Source organism: Auxenochlorella protothecoides (assembly GCF_000733215.1).
Source record: "Auxenochlorella protothecoides strain 0710 unplaced genomic scaffold scaffold3, whole genome shotgun sequence".
In the NCBI taxonomy this organism is placed as follows: Eukaryota; Viridiplantae; Chlorophyta; class Trebouxiophyceae; order Chlorellales; family Chlorellaceae; genus Auxenochlorella; species Auxenochlorella protothecoides.
In genome coordinates, this window is record NW_011934358.1 from 40272 (window position 1) to 60694 (window position 20423).

The following is a 20423-nucleotide window of genomic DNA, read 5'->3' on the forward strand; positions in this document are numbered from 1 at the left end:
AGGGTTAGGTTTAGGTTTAGGGGTAGGATCAGGGGTTAGGGTTAGGGCTAGGGTTAGGGTTAGGGTTAGGGGTAGGGATAGGGGTAGGGTTAGGGTTAGGGTTAGGGATAGGGTTAGGGGTAGGGTTAGGGTTAGGCGTAATAACTTCTTATAGCATACATTATACAAAGTTATACGAACCTCCCATCCGCACCTACACACACACACACACACACACTCCCCCCGCCTCCCCCTTCCGCAGGCAAGACGGTGAATGTGGAGGGTCGCGCTCCAGGAGCAGCGCCCAGCGCGGCGCCCAGCGTGTCGGAGGCCAGCAACCTGGCGCCCGCCCCCGCCGTGCCCGGCACCAAGCCGCCCTACTACGTGCTGGGCGCCACGCCGCAGTCCGGGCCGGGCCTCCCAGCGGCGGCCCTCTGCCCGGCGCCCGGCGCAGGACTGGCGGGCGGTGCGCCCGCGCTCTCCGCGCCGGGGACCGCCGCTCCGGGACCGCCGCCGCACCCGCCGCCGCCCGGCAGCACGGCCTCGGTGCGGCCCCAGGCGGCGGCGGCGGCGCTGCTCTCCGAGCTCACCATGGCCATGCACAAGAAGGAGGCGCTGGTGGCGCAGCTGAACCTGATGAATGACGAGGCGGCGGCGGGGGTGCACACCGACTCGGCAGGCGGCGCGCAGAACCCGGGCTTCGTCCGCGCCTTTGCGTCGGTGATCGTGCAGCTCAAGGCCGTCAGCGACCGCATCTTCGAGAAGTTGCAGGAGCTGCGCGACGACGGGGGCCCTGGCGGCGCCGGCCCCGACGCCTACGGCCCGGCGCCGCGCGGCGACGACGGCGGCGGCGAGGCCCAGGGCCCAGCCCTCTCGCCCGCCGACCTGGCGCCCGAGGCCCTGGCCGCCGCCTCGCTGGAGGCCGCGGAGCGCGTGGTGGAGGCCTGTCGCGGCCAGCTGGCCGGCGGCGCCAGGCGCTCGGGGCAGGCGACTGGCGAGGGTGGTGAAGATGATGCGGCTGGTGGAGGAGGCGACGAGGCACCTGCAGGCGGAGGCACGAGGGCAGGCGCAGGCGGGGACGCCGGCGGCGATCTCGCGGCGGGCCCGAGCACGGGCGCGGAGGAGCCTGCGAGCCCGGATGCCGCCGCCGCCGCCGCCGCCCAGCGCAGCCGCGGCGGCGTGGACTGGGGCTCCGCGTCCGGCCGCCGCCTGACGCGCCTGATCCAGAGCTGCGTCCAGACGCTGCTGCTGCTCCAGCGCGGCACCACCGCGCCCGTGCCCATGGCCGCGCTGGCGGCCGCGTTGGACGTGGCCATCGCCGGGGTCCGGCCCCACGCGCCCGCCAACGAGGGGCTGCTGACGGAGGTGCGGGGGGCGCTGTCCGCGCTCAAGTCCCAGATCCTGGCGCCCGGCGCGGGCGGGGCAGGGTGACGCCGCGCTGCCTTTTCGCCGCTGGCCCCTAGCGCCACGACATCCGACCGACCAGACCCTCCAGGGGATCCCCGGCTGAACCCTTCCCCTTTGGACGCATACCCACCTTGACCCAACCTGTCGCTATTCCTGCAACCCCAGGAGGGGCGCCTCACACAGGTCCCTGCCCCGTCTCCAAGTCACATCAGCCCTCAGCGCCGGCTGGCGATGAGGGGCAGGGGCCATCCAATCACCACACCACCCACATACACTGACGCACATGTGATTCGAGCTGCGCAGCCTGCGGCGGCCATGCAATTTCCCTAGTCCCCAAGATGTGAGTGTGTCCCCACGGTACCGGTAACGAAGATGTAATTGACAGCGGGGTCTACCAAGGGTTACAGGCATGCCGACGGCTGCACTGCCTGCAGAGCTTGCCGGTGGAAGACTCTAACCCATCAGGCGGCTTGCTGGAAGGGGAGGAGGTTGCCGGTGAGGAAGTGCTGCATGATGGGCAGCCGAGACAAGACTTCCGCCTGGTACATCTTGATCATGCCGGCGTTGACCTGGGGTGTGGCGGGGGATGCCAGGCCTGAGGGAGGGCGGGTGGGTGATGCTGCGGCGCCTGCTCAAGTGCCAATGACAAGTGGGCGGCAGCGTAGAAGCTTGACATGGGACGGCTGAACCACCGCTCGCAGCAAGCTCATCCCAAACCCTCAACAAAACACCCGCCCCAGGCCCACCCTGGTCCAGGAGGGCAAGCCTGAGATGTCGTTCAGCATGGGCGAGGTCTCTGCCAGGTGGCCCTTCTTCACCTGACAGAGGGTGGGGCAGACAGGCACACCGTGTCAGCACATGTTCCGTGGCAGGAGATCCCCCCCGCAGCATCCTTGCGGCATGAAAGTGGAGGAATCGACACCCCACAAACACAAGGAGGCCCTAGGCTGTGCTACCGAGCCTCACTGTGCCCTTTCCCTGGCCAGGAGGGCTTGCCTGCTTCACAAAGGCCACCGCAGACAGGTACATGTACTCCTCCTTCCCATCCTGAAGCACCGCAGGGTTGTGGATGCTCCCCGGTGTAATGTCCCCATGGTCCACCAGCTGCAGAGGAGGGGATGCGAGAAAGAGGATCAGGGTCCCTGGCTCTCACCTGCAGTTTCACGGCAGTGGTCGGGTGCGACCAGCACAGCAGGTTGTTTTTGGCAGGCATGTCGCGCACCCGAGAGCCCCTCTCCAGGCATGCATCGGGCAGGACCGGTGAGGATGCATATGACTCCTCACTTTGCCTCGACATGGGCTCCACCAGAGAATACACAGAGCAGACATCCCTGTGCACACCCCTCACCGCACCTGTGCGGAACCCCAAAGGAAAGGGAGGATTTGGTAATCGTCCAGGCCCCAAACCCCATGCGACCCGGCGGGCTCCAGCCAGTATGTGGTCTGCAGACGGCGCATGAGGGCCAGGTACGCCGGGAAGACTGCGAGGACTAAGCCCGCCGCATCTCCAGGTTCCAATACTCCCAGCCGGGCCAAGCAGAAGAGGAGGCCAGCAAATGTCGTCTCATGCCCTGAATCGTAGAGAGCGATCTGGTGTTCACTCCAGGGTGCTGTAGAATGGTGCGTCGTGACGTTGTACACACTGCTGGGCAACCAAAAGCCGCTGAATGCACATCTGGTATCAGGTGTCTGACCGGTGGGCTGCCCCACACATTCCCTCACACCTGTGCCATAGTCTATGCGAGTCGAGTTTCCAAAGCTATCCTGCAGGTAGGACACCAGCTCGGGAAGGGCAGCAGCTTGGGCGCCTGACAGGAGGGGCTCTAGAAGCTGCGGTGCAGCTGTGCGCATGCCCTCCATCCAGTCCCTGCAGAACAGTGGTGGTCGGGGTGGGAAGTGGTCGCACTGGCACAAGACACGCAACCAAACCATACATTACCAGGCGGCCAGTTCACTGCCAACATGCGCATCATCCCTGCGTGCCTGAACGCGGGGTTTCCATATCGCAGGGATCGCTCAGCGGGGGGGTGGGAATCCACGAGGCGCTGTAGGGATCCCAGAATTTCCAGCAGGGCTTCGATCGCGGGACTCCTCTGTGGTGAAGCGGGTTCGCAGGTGCCGCTGAAGCTGACAGCATTCAATGGTGGCAGACGACGTCGGTAGTTGTGAGATGCCTGCATCAAGGACAGAGCCCAGCCTGGGACATCACAAAGCATGGAGTGCATGGCTCCCCTCTCTCACCCGCTGACTTGATGTCAGACTGCGACCCAGTGCCGCCTGATTGAGGCACAGCAGAAACCCCAGAAAGCTGGACATGGATTCTGACTTGAGGAACTGCTCCAGAGCATCCAGGGACAGTATTTCCTTGCGAGCAGCACCCCACGCGAGGTCCTCCGCTGATTCGGGTAAGGGTTCGGGGAAGCGGGCGCTCGCCCTGATGACAACGTCCAGGCGTCGGGTCTCTGACTTGGACCAAGGTGCATGTGTGGTGGACGACTCCGTCTGTCTTGCAGTCTGAGATCCCGGCACAGCCGCTGTAGCCCACGGCGCCCGGGTGGGCTCCATGCAGGATGAAGGCAACGCCCAGCCGACAGAGCTACTGGTGTAGGACAGGATCCATCGGCATGCTAGATTAGTGACACCTTTATCAATTCGATCTCTGAATAATATCTCAAACCTGATCCTGCAGCACCTGATGCTCTGCAAGCGCAGTTACTCTGTCTGTGGAATGCGGACTGTGCGCGCGCGCATCTCCGACACGCATTGAAAGGAGTCGCGATACCAAGCCTGCTTTGTCCTTGCCTTTTCGTCTTCACAGCTTATTGCGGCCAACTGAGTGTATTCTCGGTACATTACATTACTCCAGAATGAGCAGCGATCACCACATCGGTGTGGTGCTGGACCGAGTGGCCGCGGACCTCTGGTTTGTGTACAACCAGCTTACACCGGGAGCGTTGACCCGCGTCGGTCCCCTGCTTCGCGACATCTACTATGATCTTGATGCGCTTTCTACTGCCTTGCTCATCTGCCTGGCGGTCGCGACCCTGTGTCACACCATCTCGACCCTCACCCGGAACCAGAGCGTGGTACGATGGTGTCAGCGAGTTCTGCGAGTGCATGCACTCCTCGTCCAGCCTCCAAGAGCTCATCCTGGACCCATTATATGCATTCCAGGTGGACAAGCTGTGGAGCATTCTGCCCGTGGGGTACACCTGGCACTTCCTGTGGCGCAGCCACCTGAGGGACTTGCAGGGGCAGTTGGTGGTGGACCCCCGCCTCGTTCTGATCGCCCTGCTCGTCACCGTCTGGGGCTCCAGGCTCACCTTCAATTTTTGGCGCAAGGGTGGCTACGCACTTCATGCGGAAGACTATAGGTGGGTGATTGGCATCTGAGGGGTATGCCTGCGTCGATGGCCTGGAAGCTATGCGCCGTGTGATTGAGAGGGGCATGGGCAAGCGCGTCATGAGCGGCACTCGTTGCCTATGAACCCTATGTTTACTTGAATAGAATGATCAGAGACCCACACTGGCAACTTCTCCTCTCCTCTCCAGTCACACCTCACACCTCTCCCATCCCGCTCGCAGGTGGGAAGTTGTGCGGCAGGGCGGTTCCGGCGTCCCAGTCTCCATCCTCCCCGTATTTAACCTGTTCTTTGTGTCCTTTTACCAAAACATTCTCCTGCTGCTCATCACTTTGCCTGTCTACGCCGCCTGGCGGCATGCGGGCACTCCCCTCAACCGAATCGATGCTTTGGCATTCCTCCTCTGCTCTGGCTTCCTAGCGCTGGAGACTGCTGCGGACCACCAGATGTGGAACTTCCAGGTAACTACTTCCCAGGAGTGCGTATCGCGTGGAGTCCTTGCAATGCTTGATGGGTCGCCCCTGCACATCTCAGCGGGGGGTGCTGGGGCCGGCACCACAGCCCTCATCAACACTGCGGGGCATCCAAGGCTGGGCTCTCTCATCCATGTCCACACGGCATGTCGTTGCAGGTAGCAAAGCATGCTAAAGCAGCAGCTGGCAAGCGTCTGACAGGCGACTATGGCCGGGGCTTCCTGACCTCGGGGTTGTTTGCTTACAGTCGTCACCCCAACTTTTTTGCCGGTGAGAATGCTGATGGTCAGGCTGCTGCCTTCTGCACTTCACGCCATGTACTGCTGTCAGCACCTACTAAGTTCACACCCTACTCCCTCTTGGTTCCTATCAATCCCACAGAACAAGCATTTTGGGCTTCCATCTACCTGTTTGGTGTGGCTGCCTCCGGCTCCTGGATCCACTGGAGCGGACTGGGTGTGCTGCAGTTGATTGCACTATTTCATTTCAGCACCAGCCTGACAGAGGACATAACAGCACGGAAGTACTCCAAGTGAGGATGCAGGTTTTGGGGAGGGATCAGAACACCTGACCAGAGCACGGTCGAATGAATCCAATTGGCTCCATTTGCTCATCCACCAGGCGCCTTGCCTCCCTCAGGTACAAGGCATACCAGGCGTCCACCTCGCGACTCGTCCCCTGGGTCCCGGGGAAGCCCAAGTGGCGCTGAGCAAGGCATGACCAGCAAGATTTTTGAGGAGTGCGCTGACGTGCAGCAATGGATGCACATTGCACGGTGCTCGCTGTGTCAGCCTGGGGGCACGAGTGAAAGCCGCTTGCCACCAATTTTGCTTTGAATAGCACCCTTGACTCACAAGGTGCCCATCTCATGACGACACGTTGTTGCCCCATGTTGATCCTGATAGTTGAGTTCTTGAGAATTGTTTGCCGGTTGACGGAGGAAAATCTTGGATTCTCGCGCACGTGGCCCATCAGGCCATCAGATTACGCAGCGGTTCCCAAGCTGCGAGGGCAAACGGCTCCCCGTGGGCCCCGAACATCCCTTCAAATATTAGTTACATCACCACCTATTTGACAAAGAGAAGGTAGCATCGCTTGAACCCCAGAGCCTCGTTCCCCGGGGCGAAAACCGAGACACGATGCACTTCGCCAGTACGTACTTCCGGAACCTCCCATTGGCCATTGCATAAATTTTGGGCACCGATATACGTCATTAGGATTGCATCTGCATGCATGAAGGACCCCGCGCATGCCTCACGCTTTCCCTCCCCATGCACATGCCCGCAGTGAGCGGCAAGGGCGCGGTGGTGGCGCGTCCCTGCCCGCGCCCTGCCTTCCATGCCATCAGTGCCCCCAGCTGCCCCGGCCTGAGGAAGAGTTTCTCGGCCCGCCCGACTCCCTCCCAGACACGGGGCCCCCTGCCCCTGGCCCGGGTGGGTGGTGGCTGGTCAGGGGCATTCAGTGCTACGTGCTTGGCATTGTAACCCCGTCCCTGACCACCCTGCGCCATTGCCCTCGGTCCGATGTCTCACCTCTACACGTCTGGAGGCCATCACCCGAGCCCCTTGAGAACACGGCTCATCCAATCCTCTCAACCCCTCCCCCGCCCCACCCCGCCCCGCCCCCAAAATCCGTACCCCCAGGCATCCCCCGACACGCGCGACACCCCCACCGTCCCTCTGGGCGGCGAGGAGGGGTACGATGTGTACGTCTACGAGGCGGAGCCTCTGGAGGAGGGCGTGGCCAAGCACACGCTGTCCGTGTTTGTAGGGGACGAGGCGGGAATGATCAACCGCGTGGCGGGCGTGTTTGCGCGGCGCGGCGCCAACATTGAATCGTTGGCGGTGGGGCTGACCCAGGACAAGGCGCTGTTCACCATCGTGGCCACGGGGACCGAGGCCACAGTGGCCAACCTGTGCAAGCAGTTGGCCAAGCTGGTGAACGTGCGGTATGTGGAGGACATCACCGCCTCCGAGCACTTCCAGCGCGAGCTGTTCATCGCCAAGGTGGCGGCGCCCCCCGGCGCCACTCGCACCGAGCTGCAGCAGGTGGCCGAGGTCTTCCGTGCCCGCGTGGTGGACGTGGCGGAGCGCACGCTGACGCTCAGCGCCACGGGCGACCCGGGCAAGATCGCCGCGCTGCAGCGCGCGCTGGGCCGCTTCGGCATCGTGGAGCTGGTGCGCACGGGGCGCATCGCGCTCAAGCGCGGCGAGAACCTGTTCACTGGGCCGCAGGTGTACCGCAAGCGCCCCGCCATCAGCAACGCCGACGCCGGCGAGCCGGTAAATGTGGAGGCCTCCATGGACGGCGACGTCTACACCTCCTCCGGCTCAGGGTCTGCTGCCCACGAAGGTGTGTGATGAGGGGGGGAGAGCGATGTGTGTGAGAGGGGGTGTCAAATTTGGCGGGCAGGGTGGGGGGAGGGGTTGGTGTCTGAACGACCCTCCCTTCCGCCCTCCTTTGGCCTCGTTCCTCAGGCAGACGCCAGCCGCACCCACCCACCCACACCTCTCACTCTCGCTCTCGCAAACAGGTGTTTGGAACGTGCGCAACGTGCTCGACGCGTACTATGAGAACGAGGGCAGCGAGTTTGAGCCCTACACGCTGCTGCTGGAGGTGCAGGACCGGCCAGGCGTCCTGAACCAGGTGCGAGCAGGGTTGGGAATGGAACGTGGGACACGGCATGACAGGTTGTGGGTCGGGCCGTCTGGCTCGTGATGCAGGAGCCGGGGCTCACTCAATTCGACCGGCTGCCTGCCGCCCGCCGGCCCGCATGCGCGGTCGAGTGGGCGGGAGTCTGGGCGCAAGGGAGGGTTGGTGCGTCCGGGGCTTGGTGTCCGCGCCAGGATCGTCCAGCCCGAGCCCGCGCACCCCTCAATCTCACCTCCCCTTTCCTCCTTCCCACCCCCGCCGCCAGGTGACGGGCGTGGTGGCGCGGCGCGGGTACAACGTGCAGTCGCTGGCGGTGGGCAACAGCGAGCGAGAGGGGTACTCGCGCATCACCATGGTTGTCCCCGGCAATGCCACGGGGATCGAGAAGCTGATGAAACAGGTGCAGAAGCTGGTGTACGTCGACCGCGTGACAAACCTGAATGCCAACCCCTTTGTCGCGCGGGAGCTGATGCTGATCAAGGTGCGGGCGACCGCCGCGCAGCGCGGCGAGCTCCTCAACCTGGCCCAGATCTTCCACGGCTCGGTGCTGGACGTCTCCCTCACCACGCTGACCATCGAGGTTACGGGGAAGGAGGACAAGATGCGCGCTCTCCAGTCCGTGTTGGAGCCCTATGGTGGGTCGTGGTGTTGGGGCTGAGACAGGGGGGGGAGGCGGAGGAAGGGGTCGGTGCGAATGTCGGCCAGCCACCTGTTTGGGAGGCAGTGCCATGGCAGGGGTCCCGGGAAGAATGGCGTGGCCATCTCACATTCATCCAGCCACTCCCCTCCCACCGGCCCCTCCTCACTCGCCTCGCTGCTCAGGCATCCTGGAGGTGGCGCGGACGGGGAGGATATCGCTCGTGCGCGATTCGGGCGTGGACACCAAGTACCTCTCCTCGGTGGCGGGGAACAAGGTCATGCTCTAGAATGGCGCCGCAGGGCGCTCGTTGGGGGAAAGGCACGGCGCGTGCATGGCTAGCGCCCCCCATGCCCCTCCCATCCCCATGCATGCGGTGGGTCGCCATGCCAGAGACATGTTACAGAAGAGAAATGCAGCGAATTCATCACTCTTTGGGCAACTGAAGGCGGGCACAGCGGGGCAAAGATCCCCTCTGAGGACAGGCAGGGATGGTCCGGGGGAGAGAAGGTGTTCGACAGGGGCAAAATATGTCTGCTCAGGCGCAGCCGGCAGTGCCAGGCCGAGGTACGAGTGCACCTGCGACGTCAGCATTCCCTTCAAAAGCTCAGGCTCAGGCAGAGGCCTGCTCCTTCTTCTTCAGCTGCTCCTCTGCATCCTCCGTGGCCTTGTTGGGGTGCTCAGACATCTTCTCAATCAGGGCCCGCATCTTCAGGATGTAGAACATCTCCAGGTAGCGCTTGGCCTCACTGTGCTCCAGATTGGAGATGTACTTCCTGTTGTAATACGTCAAGGGGGGTGGACAAGAGGAATGAGGATGGGTTGTTCGGTGGGCTGAGGGCTGGGCAGCGGGCCTGCCCGGCTCAATCCACATGCCGGAGCCCTGCTCCAGTACAAATCCCCAAGTTTCGCTCACCAGAAGGTGTAGACCTGGTTCAGCGTCATGAGACGGTTGGCGTAGATCTCCCAGGTGTACCTGCATTGAGAGAGGGGGGAGGGGGGGAGGAGGGAAATGGGGGGATGTTGGGTGTGGGATATAGGGATGAGGCGGCCTGCCACCGGTCACACTCTGAATGTTCCAAAGCAGAGTCTTGCAAACATCAGCCCTCCCTCCCCTTCTTCCCTCAAAAAGGCCAAGCCTCACCTGGAGAAGATGCGCTCCAGCCCCCCCTTGCTGATGCGGTCCCACTCGTCCGGCTTCTTGGCGGTGGCCTCGAAGAAGTCGGCGATGACGTTGGCGGAGGCCTCGCCGTGGAAGGGGTCGATGTGGAACCCAGAGCGACGGTGCTTGATGATCTCGGCCGGCCCGCCGCGGTTGGTGGCAAAGGTGGGCAGGCCGCAGGTCATGGCCTCGATGACCGTCAGGCCAAAGGCCTCGTACAGCGCGGGCTGCACGAAGGCGCCGCGCCGGTCGGCGATGAAGCGGTACAGCTCGCCGTTGCGCACCCGGTTCTTCTGCGCGTTGATCCAGCGGAACTTGCCGTCCACGCGCCCCGAATTCATGATGTCCAGCATCTTCTGGCACTCCACCGCCTCCTCGCGGTCCATGGTCTTGGACGGGTCGGTGACCCCGCCCACGATGATCAGGTTGACCAGGCCCTGCAGGCGCTCACTGCCGGCATACCACTCCGCCAGCCCCGTCAGGTTCTTGACCTTGTCCAGCCGGGCCATGGAGAAGAGGATGGGCTTGCCGGGGTCGGACAGCGTCCCCATCGCCTCCTTGCTGTTGGGGCTGAACAGCAGCTCCTCCAGGTCGGCGTGCAGGGAGGTCAGGCGGCGCGAGGACTCGGAGAAGGGGAAGTAGATCTCCGAGTCGGCGCCGGGGGAGACGATGTTGAACTTGGGCGAGTAGATGTCGATGCCCTGAGAAGGGATTTGAGGGAAGGAGAGGATGAGGGGAGGCGGGGGGGGGGGGGATGGGGGGTCAAATGCAATCGAGGGGACTATGACGGTGCATGCTGTGTCCATGCCCATTGGTCATGCCAGCATGTGTGAGGCAAGGAAAGAAGGGAGTGAGGTCACAGGAGCGGGGGCGCACTGATTCCCTGCCCCAGTGCCAAAGAATGCCCCCCACAATTATATAAACTTAAGTTGCCTCACATTCACGACGCGGTAGAGGTGCGGCATGGTGAAGGACTGGTACGATTCGTACTGCCCAACCATCTCATCATGCCCAGCAATCTCCTGTGAGTGTTGAGCGGACATTGGATGTGCGGATCAGGACTACAGGCAACATTCCAAACGATTATTTGGGAGGCCGCAATGCATCCCTGTTGGTGGTGAGCAGCCCAAGGCACACAGGATTCCCCTGCTCCCCCTGCAAGGCCAAGACAACCTTCCGTCACCTGGTAGGTGGAGGTGATGATGAAGTCCGAGGTGTTCATGGCGATAATGTCGGCCGTGAACTGACAGGAGAAGTGATACTTCTTGTCCATGCTCTCCCAGTAGATGTCTGTGTGAGGGGGTTGAAGAGCGCGTATGAGTACTGCAATGGGTCGCTGAGCCTCCGCATGATCCGCAGCCAGCCACCCCGTATAAACTCCGAATCCCTCCTGCACTCCACCACTTGCCTGCATCTTCGTACTTGGTCTTCTCCAGGGCATGCGCGATGGTGCACTGGGTGATGTTCATGCGCTGGCTCATCAGGGTCGCCACCAGGTTCCCATCGCTGCACGGTGGTCCACAGAGGGTGCCATGAGTCGGCGGGCAGGCTGCCAGGCCCATCGGATGGAGCTGTAAAGGCATGAAAATCACTCCCCCCCCCCCCCCCCCAAAAAAAAAAAACCTTTGCTGGCCGCTCATGGAATCGACCATGCGGCCTCCCACATCCTTGCCTGTAGTTTCCTATGAGCAGGTCTGGCTTCCCTCCCAGCTCCGCCAGGATCTCCTTGCTGCTCTCAATGGTGAAGCGCTCCAGGTAGGGCCAGACGTCGAAGCGTGAGATCCAGTGGTCCAAGACGCGACTGAGATGGAGGAGGGAGGGAGGGAGTGGATGGGTGGGCAGACAAATGGTTGGACATCCTTGCAGAGTGTGGCAGAGTCTGTGGTCAACCATATTGCAGGCTCACAGAGCGCAGTCAGGCATACTCTGCTCCGCCAGACCTCACACAGGGGTAAGGTGCCCTCCTGCTTGGTTCACAAGTCTCCCCACATTCTCCACACAAAACACGCTCACCCCTGGGCATCCCTGAACGGCACACGCAGGATGCGGCAGTACTGGGTCCCCGCGACAGGCTCCAGGCGCTCGTTGCAGCTCGTCCCGTGCGAGTCTGGGATGAGGCGGGTCAGGATGACAATGTCGGGGTGTGCATTCTGTGACGGGATGGAAGGGAGGAATGAAGGTAAACGACCGAGGGGGTGTCATCTGGGCGTTTGAGAAATGGCTGGAGAGTCCCCCCAGCCTCTGCAATGCCCGTGTCACTGTCCTCAGACTCAGGGTCTGGAGCTCTCTTTCCTCCCAACAAGCGTCTCCCTGAGCGGCACTCGGATCCCCCATCCTTCCGAAAAGGAAATCACAGGTATCTCCCACTCACCTCCAGCCCCGCGAGTGCCAGGCGCTTGCCCATCTCCGCCTCCAGAGCTTTGACCTGGTCCAGGATGTACACCACCTGCCCACCCGTGTCGGGCATGCCCAGCACCTTTACGCTGGCCGCTCATGGAATCGACCATGCGGCCTCCCACATCCTTGCCTGTAGTTTCCTATGAGCAGGTCTGGCTTCCCTCCCAGCTCCGCCAGGATCTCCTTGCTGCTCTCAATGGTGAAGCGCTCCAGGTAGGGCCAGACGTCGAAGCGTGAGATCCAGTGGTCCAAGACGCGACTGAGATGGAGGAGGGAGGGAGGGAGTGGATGGGTGGGCAGACAAATGGTTGGACATCCTTGCAGAGTGTGGCAGAGTCTGTGGTCAACCATATTGCAGGCTCACAGAGCGCAGTCAGGCATACTCTGCTCCGCCAGACCTCACACAGGGGTAAGGTGCCCTCCTGCTTGGTTCACAAGTCTCCCCACATTCTCCACACAAAACACGCTCACCCCTGGGCATCCCTGAACGGCACACGCAGGATGCGGCAGTACTGGGTCCCCGCGACAGGCTCCAGGCGCTCGTTGCAGCTCGTCCCGTGCGAGTCTGGGATGAGGCGGGTCAGGATGACAATGTCGGGGTGTGCATTCTGTGACGGGATGGAAGGGAGGAATGAAGGTAAGCGAACGAGGGGGTGTCATCTGGGAGTTTGAGAAATGGCTGGAGAGTCCCCCCAGCCTCTCCAATGCCCGTGTCACTGTCCTCAGACTCAGGGTCTGGAGCTCTCTTTCCTCCCAACAAGCGTCTCCCTGAGCGGCACTCGGATCCCCCATCCTTCCGAAAAGGAAATCACAGGTATCTCCCACTCACCTCCAGCCCCGCGAGTGCCAGGCGCTTGCCCATCTCCGCCTCCAGAGCTTTGACCTGGTCCAGGATGTACACCACCTGCCCACCCGTGTCGGGCATGCCCAGCACGCCCTGCTGGCCAAAGTAGCCGTGCGGGGAGAGGATGACCACCTTGAACATGATGGGCAGGCGGGCCAGGAAGCGCTCCAGCGACTCGGCGTCCGGGGCCTGGATGATGTCCAGCAGCAGCTGGAAGGTCTCGCGCACTCGCCCCACGGTGTTGCCCCAACCGGGCAGGAAGCCCATCTCCTCCAGGTCCACCGCCGACTCCAGCGCCTCGTCATCCTCGAAGCGGTTCAGCGCGCGGTCGGCGCGGATGAGCGCGCTGCGCAGCTTCTGCACCGAGTTCACGCGGTGGCTGAGCAGCAGGCTCTCCCCGCCGTGCTTGAAGCTGCGCAGGAAGCCAAGGAGCAGCTGGCTACCCTCCGCGTTCTGGTTGGGCGAGAACATCTTGGCCGACAGGTTCTTGTTCAGGAAGGACACGCCCTGCCCGATGTGGCTCTGCAGCGTGATTTTCGGTACGTGGGAGGAGAAGGGCTTCATGTCCACCTCCAGCACGAAGGGGTCATAGCCCTCGATGGCTGCGGGAGGGGGGGGGGGGGGTGATTGGGGGGGGTGAGGCGGGGGCTGAGGGTATGACAATGGTGCACGATCAGCCACCATGCTCAAGGTAAGGGGAAGAAGGGGAGAGTTCATGTCTGCACTCGGTTCAGGGTGCAACCCCATCCCCTTAGGAAGTAGGGCCAGGGGGGTTGGCTTTGCGCTGCACAAGCATGAACCCCAGGGTACGATGTGCTGCGAACCACTCATTCTCAGCGCGGCCCCTCCCTTCCCTTCCCCCTGGCCAGGCTCACTCATGGTCTCATCGCGCAGCTCAAGAGGCACCAGTTTCTCCTTGAAAGCCAGGTAGTGGCTGGCCGTCATCTCCTGTGGTCGAGGCGAAAGGAACCCCCGACAGAGGGAGGTCAGAGGATTGGCGGTGCTGGAATTTCCAGACTCCGACTACGCGATGTGATAATCAGCCATGCATATGGCCTATACGCTGTCATTGCAATGGCTGAAGGGTGGCGGGGAGATGCACGGCAGGCAGACATACAGAACCCCATCTGAAAACCCGGCCCTTGTCTCTACTGACCTCCACCGACATGGTCTCAACGTTGACCCTATCGGGGTAGGTCGACACAGGAGAAGGGATGTGTTAAGAAGTAACCATCATGGCAGAAGAGGCAAGTATCACACCAGACCTTGCAGGCGATCCCCAAACCCAAAATGCTCCAGCACTCCCCAAGCCTCACCTCAGGAAGTACCATTCACCCACTCCAGGGCGCAGCGAGAATGCGATCCGAGGAGCCAGGATGACAGCCTGCGGCATTGTGGGTTGGCCGCATGCAGTCAACAGTACATTGACTCATACAAACAGCATGCTTCCTGCCTGATACTCGAATCATGCGACTTTGCTCGGTGAATTTGGGATCCATTCTCCCCGAACCCAAGTCTTACACCCGCGCACCTCCTGCAGGCTCTTCATCAGGATACCAAACTCCGACTTTCGCAGGCTGTGGTTCTGGGTCTCCTCGCAAACCCTCTCCAGTTCATCGTGGAACTTGTGGGGAAGCAGGATGGGCTTGTCCAAGGCGCCCTTGTCGATACACCTACAGTTGACGGGGGCCTCCAGGCTAAGCGCACGTCTCGATCCCGAGCGATCCGGAACATGCGCGGACATGTAGCTCACCTCGTCAGGAGCACGACCAGCTCATTGCGGGAACTTGCAATAGCATTTTTGATCAGGTCCAGGGGACCATACGAGGAGAAGGACACGGATCGGGAGAGGCGTGGGGTGAGTGTGCCACGGGGCGACGATAAGAACGAATTCTGGGGTGATTCCGGAACGACCCCTCGCTTGGCTGCGGTGGACGACGACATACTGCGGTGATTGTGTGGGAAATATTTCGTCAACGTTTAGGGATCAGTACGGTGTCTTTCATGCCGTTAACCCTGGTCATGGTGAAGCGGGAGCGGGGGATCCTGCTATGTATGGATCTAGCAAGAAGTCGCGAAACACCTTGACCTGCAGAACCAGCAGCGGCACTGGATGTGTGAGCGGCTCAGTCCAGTCTCGCCAAATCAGGACGCTTTTCGGCATGAGGGTATCATTAACAAGTACTTATATTAGCTGATACAGACTCTAGGTTTCTTTTGCAGAAGACCCGGGCAGATTGCTCCCCATGCAATCAGTCCTCTCTTCTCCACTCCATTTTCCATGTGATGCGTTATTTAAAGCATTCTTGCAACACACACACACACACACGGCCCCCTCCTCCCCCGCGATAGTTAAGAATCAACATGCAGCAGCCCACGTTTTGGGCTCCTTGAACCTTCTACCGAAGGAAAATGATGGTACTCACCTTGCCAGTATTGTGTCACACAGACCATAACGACATTCTCTGACTCTCAGGAGGACCGCATTAACCAAAACATACACGTCTCGTAAGAGTCCGGGCATTCGTATCCTCCATCCTACACATTTTTCTGCTTGTCGTCTTCCCAGTGACCTCTGGCCTGCAGTGTACGGCATCCGATCCTGCGGTTCGGTGTTGGCCGCATGAACTTCTTCATGCCGCACCGCACCCCCATCTTCGAATCTATGCTACCCGGTTAGCCGACAGACCCATTTGAATGAGTCTGATTCTCGGAGGCTGGCGGGGGGTCGGGTCCCTCTGTCGCGGGCTCGAGTGCAGCGGTACAATCAGGTGAGAAATCCGTCATGAAGCCCATGGGCGCGAATATCATAGGAGCCACTACTTGAATGTATCTTTGCGCACAGGAGGATCGCCTGTGTCCGACGATCGAGTCAGGCTGCGCCTGAGAGGTGAGGTGTCCTGGTGCACACATGGGCTTGCGTTGAATGTGAGTTGCCCAGGTCCTTGTAGGAGTGTTCGGTCTCTTTTGCCGTATACACTACAGTACACATGGATGAAAATTTCAGTTCTTTCATCCTCACGACACATTAACTGGCAGGGTGCATCACAGCTGCCAAGCCATCAACCCAGCCAAGCTTGTCACCACGGGTGTGCCAGGGTTGCCAGTAATGGCTTGAGTTGGTGGTGATCTATCCCTGTGTATGAACCGCTCACTGGCTGGATCTCCTGAACCCCAACCCCCAACGAGATGCAGTCCTGCCATGGAGAGGCGATGCTGGTGTGAGGCAATTTCGGAGGAAACTCAGCCTCGTAGCAGCCTCCCCTACTGACAGCACAAACTACAGCTTGTCCCAGGTGACCTTGGCCATGGTCTCTCGTTGCCTGGGGCTAATTTTGTGCCTCCCCTGGCCTGTTCTGCAGTGGGGAAAGTGATCTCAGGGAAAGGCGCGCGCGCGGACGTTTCATGGGTGTAATTGCCCGCACCAGTTTGGCATCACGATGACGCAAAATGTCGAGCCCATGACTGCTGATCACTGCTGCTCCTGTTTTGGAAATTCTAGCTTACAATTCGCGGACATGACGGACATCTCGGCCTGGCATCCTGTGAGTCTTCCCATTCTAGCCCTCACCCCCCGCGGTCCCGACCGCTGAAGGTGAACCTCAGCATCCATGCCCCCTCAATCCTTTGCTGCAGGTATCTCTGACCCCAAAGAAGCAGATCAATGTCTCGATAGGAAGCGGTTACCCTCAGGATTGGTCGGGGGACCTCCTGGCATTGGGCGTCTTCGAGGGTGATCTCCCGTCCAAAGGTGCGAGCCACGATGGATGCTGAGATTGGACATTGAATCGGAGTCGGACGATTTTTAAATCGTTTGATGAACGTCAGGGCATACCCTTACCCCTTCGGATGCAGAGGGGAGCTTATCCGGATGCCTGGCCACCCTGGATGCAAGCCTGGATGGCGCCATCGAAGATATCATCCAGACATATGAGTTCAAGGGCAAAGAGGTGAGCTGTTGGTGTAGTAGCATTCTATGCTATGAATCGAGCAGCTTGACATGGAGTGTATGGACCCTTGGGCTGAGACTCTGGTAAAGGGTTGGCTGCAGCAAGTTGGCCCGAAATGCTTCCACCTTTCCAGGGAAGCCAGCAGGCGGTGCGCGTGGGCGGCAAGATCAAGAATGTGGTGTTGATCGGGCTCGGCAAGGTGGAGGACGCTGCCCTGGAGGCCAAGTGGGGCCTGTCCCTGTTCCAGACACTGGGTGCAGCGGCCGCTGCCGCTGCCAAGACGACCAAGGCCAGGACCCTTGCCCTGGCACTCACGCAGCTTCCCCCCGTAGACGAGGTACAGAGGCGCGCAGAGGTCTCTCAGCGAATAGGTTTTCATTCTTGCTTGCGCTCTGAGGATCATGTGAGGTTGCCTCACTGGTACAGGCAGAAGCTTTGCTTTCTGTGACCCATCATGCATGCCTGAAGCTGCGAGGCCCTTCCTAAACCCCGCCCTCCATTCCTCCGCGCCAGGGGGAGGCTAGCGGCAAGGCAGCCAATGGCCTCCTGCACGCCATCTACGAGACCAGCCGCTTCAAATCCAGCGAGACGGGCCCCAAGCTGGAGAGCGCGGAGCTGCTCTTCGGTGGAAAGGACGGCGCGGCGGCTGTGCAGCGGGCGCAGGCCTTTGTGGCGGGCGCGACCCTCACGCGCTACCTTGTCGAGGCGCCGCCAAACGTGTGCACGCCCGCTCACCTGGCCCAGGCTGCGGAGGAGATCGCCGAGTCAGCGCCCGACGTCTACCAGCTCAAGGTGCCTGTGGGTGGCTGTGCCTGGCAGTACCGGGGTGGCACTGGGAATGGGCCATGGTGATTGGACCCTCATCCCATGAAGATATGGGTGTGGCTGGCTAGCAGCCCACTTCCCTTTCTTCCCCTTCCCTGGGGGATCTAGCCGCTTTCTCAGTACATGCTAGAAAATCGAGTGCTAAGCTGACAAGATTGCTGCCATCCCGGCGTGCTGCAGGTGCTGGAGAAGGCCGACTGCGAGGCGCTGAAGATGGGTCTGTACCTCGGCGTGGCAGAGGCCTCCGCCCTTCCGCCCAAGTTCATCCACCTGACCTACACCGGTGCAGGTGGGAGCTGGGGAAGGGAGTTCGAGGGGGGGGTGAGGCAGCATATCACTTGGTTCATTGATTGTGCAACAGGCAAGCAGCGGCTTGAGTTGGTGCACCGCACACATCCACGCACCCCACATGCTCGCGCTACTCCACCTCATCATCTCCGATGCCTATGTCTCAGGGGAGATCAAGAGGCGGGTCGGCATCGTGGGCAAGGGCCTCACTTTTGACAGCGGAGGTGGGGGACGTGTGAGGCTGGGATGGTGCGATGGCTTGCCGGGGAAGCAGAGACAGTGTGAAAGTTTTATTCTTCATGTAACCGAGAGCCTGGTCGTTGTATGCTGCTCGTGAGTCCCGTGCTGTGCAGCTGATTGGGTGCGTGGGATGAACTTGCGCCTCGTGGTGACCCTCCCCCTCCCCCCCTCTCCCCCTTGACAAGGTTACAACATCAAGGCGGGGGCGGGGTCCATGATCGAGATGATGAAGATCGACATGGGCGGGTCTGGCGCCGTCCTGGGCGCGGCCAAGACCCTGGCCCTGCTCAAGCCTGAGGGCATCGAGGTGCACTTTGTGATCGCCGCCTGCGAGAACATGGTGGCGGGGGGCGGCATGCGCCCGGGGGACATCCTGGTGGCCTCCAACGGGAAGACGGTGGAGATCAACAACACCGACGCAGGTGCGCTTCCTTCGTGTACAAGGGGGGTTCCTAGGGGAGTCATCGAGATGCGCAAGGACCGTCCACAGTGTCTGTCGTCTTCCGTCGCGTGAATGATGGGCCTTCAGGGGGGGGGGCCATGTAGCCTTTGACCTGCCACAGCCCCCTAACTTGCCGCAGATTCCCCACTTGCCGTTTAGCACCGTCCCTGCGCGAGGAGCCCAGCATTGACAGTGCCATGCTGCTCCACCCCCCCCCACCCCTCTCAAACACCCGACCACGCAGAGGGGCGTTTGACCCTGGCGGACGCGCTGCTGTACGTTCAGAACCAGGGCCAGCTGGACGCGGTGGTGGACATCGCGACGCTGACCGGCGCGTGCATGATCGCGCTGGGCCCCGCCATAGCTGGCCTGTATGGCTCCAGCGACGCGGCGGCCGAGGCGGTTCATTGATTGTGCAACAGGCAAGCAGCGGCTTGAGTTGGTGCACCGCACACATCCACGCACCCCACATGCTCGCGCTACTCCACCTCATCATCTCCGATGCCTATGTCTCAGGGGAGATCAAGAGGCGGGTCGGCATCGTGGGCAAGGGCCTCACTTTTGACAGCGGAGGTGGGGGACGTGTGAGGCTGGGATGGTGCGATGGCTTGCCGGGGAAGCAGAGACAGTGTGAAAGTTTTATTCTTCATGTACCCGAGAGCCTGGTCGTTGTATGGTGCTCGTGAGTCCCGTGCTGTGCAGCTGATTGGGTGCGTGGGATCAACTTGCGCCTCGTGGGGACCCTCCCCCTCCCCCCCTCTCCCCCTTGACAAGGTTACAACATCAAGGCGGGGGCGGGGTCCATGATCGAGATGATGAAGATCGACATGGGCGGGTCTGGCGCCGTCCTGGGCGCGGCCAAGACCCTGGCCCTGCTCAAGCCTGAGGGCATCGAGGTGCACTTTGTGATCGCCGCCTGCGAGAACATGGTGGCGGGGGGCGGCATGCGCCCGGGGGACATCCTGGTGGCCTCCAACGGGAAGACGGTGGAGATCAACAACACCGACGCAGGTGCGCTTCCTTCGTGTACAAGGGGGGTTCCTAGGGGAGTCATCGAGATGCGCAAGGACCGTCCACAGTGTCTGTCGTCTTCCGTCGCGTGAATGATGGGCCTTCAGGGGGGGGGGCCATGTAGCCTTTGACCTGCCACAGCCCCCTAACTTGCCGCAGATTCCCCACTTGCCGTTTAGCACCGTCCCTGCGCGAGGAGCCCAGCATTGACAGTGCCATGCTGCTCCACCCCCCCCCCACCCCTCTCAAACACCCGACCACGCAGAGGGGCGTTTGACCCTGGCGGACGCGCTGCTGTACGTTCAGAACCAGGGCCAGCTGGACGCGGTGGTGGACATCGCGACGCTGACCGGCGCGTGCATGATCGCGCTGGGCCCCGCCATAGCTGGCCTGTATGGCTCCAGCGACGCGGCGGCCGAGGCGGTGGCCGCCGCCGCACGGCGCGCGGGCGAGAAGGTGTGGCGCATGCCGCTTGAGAAGGCGTACGCCGACGCGCTGAAGAGCCCCATCGCGGACTACAAGAACGTGGGCGGGCGGGCGGGGGGCAGCATCCACGCAGCCCTCTTCCTCAACGAGTTCGTGGACACCGAGCGCGTGGCCTGGGTGCACCTGGACGCCGCCGCGCCCGTGTTCAGCGACAAGGACGGCAGCGCCACCGGATTCGGCGCCCAGACCTTGGCGCAGTGGGTGCTGGGCGAGGCGGGCCTGGCCGGATGATGCAGTGCGAGGGGTGGGCAGGTGCATGTGGGGGGAC

The 20423-nt window shown here is 61.6% G+C and overlaps 8 protein-coding genes across 8 annotated transcripts in view; 5 read left to right on the forward strand and 3 right to left on the reverse strand.

Moving 5' to 3' along the window:
- The window catches only part of F751_2736 (hypothetical protein), a gene marked incomplete at both ends in the record, with an annotated part of 4369 nt that extends 2880 nt beyond the window's left edge, over positions 1 to 1489 (forward strand). The window contains 2 exons of the mRNA XM_011402430.1: positions 242 to 1344; positions 1475 to 1489. Coding sequence (XP_011400732.1) covers positions 242 to 1344; positions 1475 to 1489 — 1118 coding nt within the window. The remainder of the gene's footprint in view (positions 1 to 241; positions 1345 to 1474) is intronic.
- A 358-nt stretch (positions 1490 to 1847) lies between these two features.
- F751_2737 (Serine/threonine-protein phosphatase 2A activator 2) lies at positions 1848 to 2844 on the reverse strand (the record flags this gene model as incomplete). The annotated part of the gene is made up of 4 exons (XM_011402431.1): positions 1848 to 1955; positions 2133 to 2204; positions 2353 to 2490; positions 2740 to 2844. 4 exons carry the CDS (start codon positions 2842 to 2844, stop codon positions 1848 to 1850), a joined length of 423 nt encoding a protein of 140 aa, XP_011400733.1.
- A 1409-nt stretch (positions 2845 to 4253) lies between these two features.
- F751_2738 (Uncharacterized protein) lies at positions 4254 to 5930 on the forward strand (the record flags this gene model as incomplete). Its single annotated transcript, XM_011402432.1, has 6 exons — positions 4254 to 4472; positions 4561 to 4760; positions 4972 to 5209; positions 5380 to 5491; positions 5603 to 5753; positions 5861 to 5930. 6 exons carry the CDS (start codon positions 4254 to 4256, stop codon positions 5928 to 5930), a joined length of 990 nt encoding a protein of 329 aa, XP_011400734.1.
- Positions 5931 to 6492: 562 nt separating this feature from the next.
- Positions 6493 to 8799, forward strand: F751_2739 (Acetolactate synthase small subunit; the record flags this gene model as incomplete). Its single annotated transcript, XM_011402433.1, has 5 exons — positions 6493 to 6654; positions 6865 to 7573; positions 7755 to 7867; positions 8139 to 8508; positions 8696 to 8799. 5 exons carry the CDS (start codon positions 6493 to 6495, stop codon positions 8797 to 8799), a joined length of 1458 nt encoding a protein of 485 aa, XP_011400735.1.
- Positions 8800 to 9123: 324 nt separating this feature from the next.
- Positions 9124 to 12139, reverse strand: F751_2740 (Sucrose synthase 2; the record flags this gene model as incomplete). The annotated part of the gene is made up of 8 exons (XM_011402434.1): positions 9124 to 9286; positions 9427 to 9486; positions 9655 to 10373; positions 10611 to 10694; positions 10856 to 10962; positions 11337 to 11473; positions 11686 to 11822; positions 12044 to 12139. 8 exons carry the CDS (start codon positions 12137 to 12139, stop codon positions 9124 to 9126), a joined length of 1503 nt encoding a protein of 500 aa, XP_011400736.1.
- An 11-nt stretch (positions 12140 to 12150) lies between these two features.
- On the reverse strand, positions 12151 to 14657 carry F751_2741 (Sucrose synthase 2; the record flags this gene model as incomplete). Its single annotated transcript, XM_011402435.1, has 7 exons — positions 12151 to 12328; positions 12541 to 12677; positions 12899 to 13515; positions 13789 to 13861; positions 14049 to 14097; positions 14230 to 14297; positions 14445 to 14657. 7 exons carry the CDS (start codon positions 14655 to 14657, stop codon positions 12151 to 12153), a joined length of 1335 nt encoding a protein of 444 aa, XP_011400737.1.
- A 1696-nt stretch (positions 14658 to 16353) lies between these two features.
- F751_2742 (putative cytosol aminopeptidase) lies at positions 16354 to 19069 on the forward strand (the record flags this gene model as incomplete). The annotated part of the gene is made up of 9 exons (XM_011402436.1): positions 16354 to 16458; positions 16550 to 16664; positions 16769 to 16863; positions 16997 to 17200; positions 17377 to 17655; positions 17869 to 17977; positions 18144 to 18200; positions 18402 to 18638; positions 18903 to 19069. 9 exons carry the CDS (start codon positions 16354 to 16356, stop codon positions 19067 to 19069), a joined length of 1368 nt encoding a protein of 455 aa, XP_011400738.1.
- Positions 19070 to 19128: 59 nt separating this feature from the next.
- On the forward strand, positions 19129 to 20386 carry F751_2743 (Leucine aminopeptidase 2, chloroplastic; the record flags this gene model as incomplete). Its single annotated transcript, XM_011402437.1, has 3 exons — positions 19129 to 19231; positions 19433 to 19669; positions 19935 to 20386. 3 exons carry the CDS (start codon positions 19129 to 19131, stop codon positions 20384 to 20386), a joined length of 792 nt encoding a protein of 263 aa, XP_011400739.1.
- Positions 20387 to 20423: the final 37 nt, after the last annotated feature.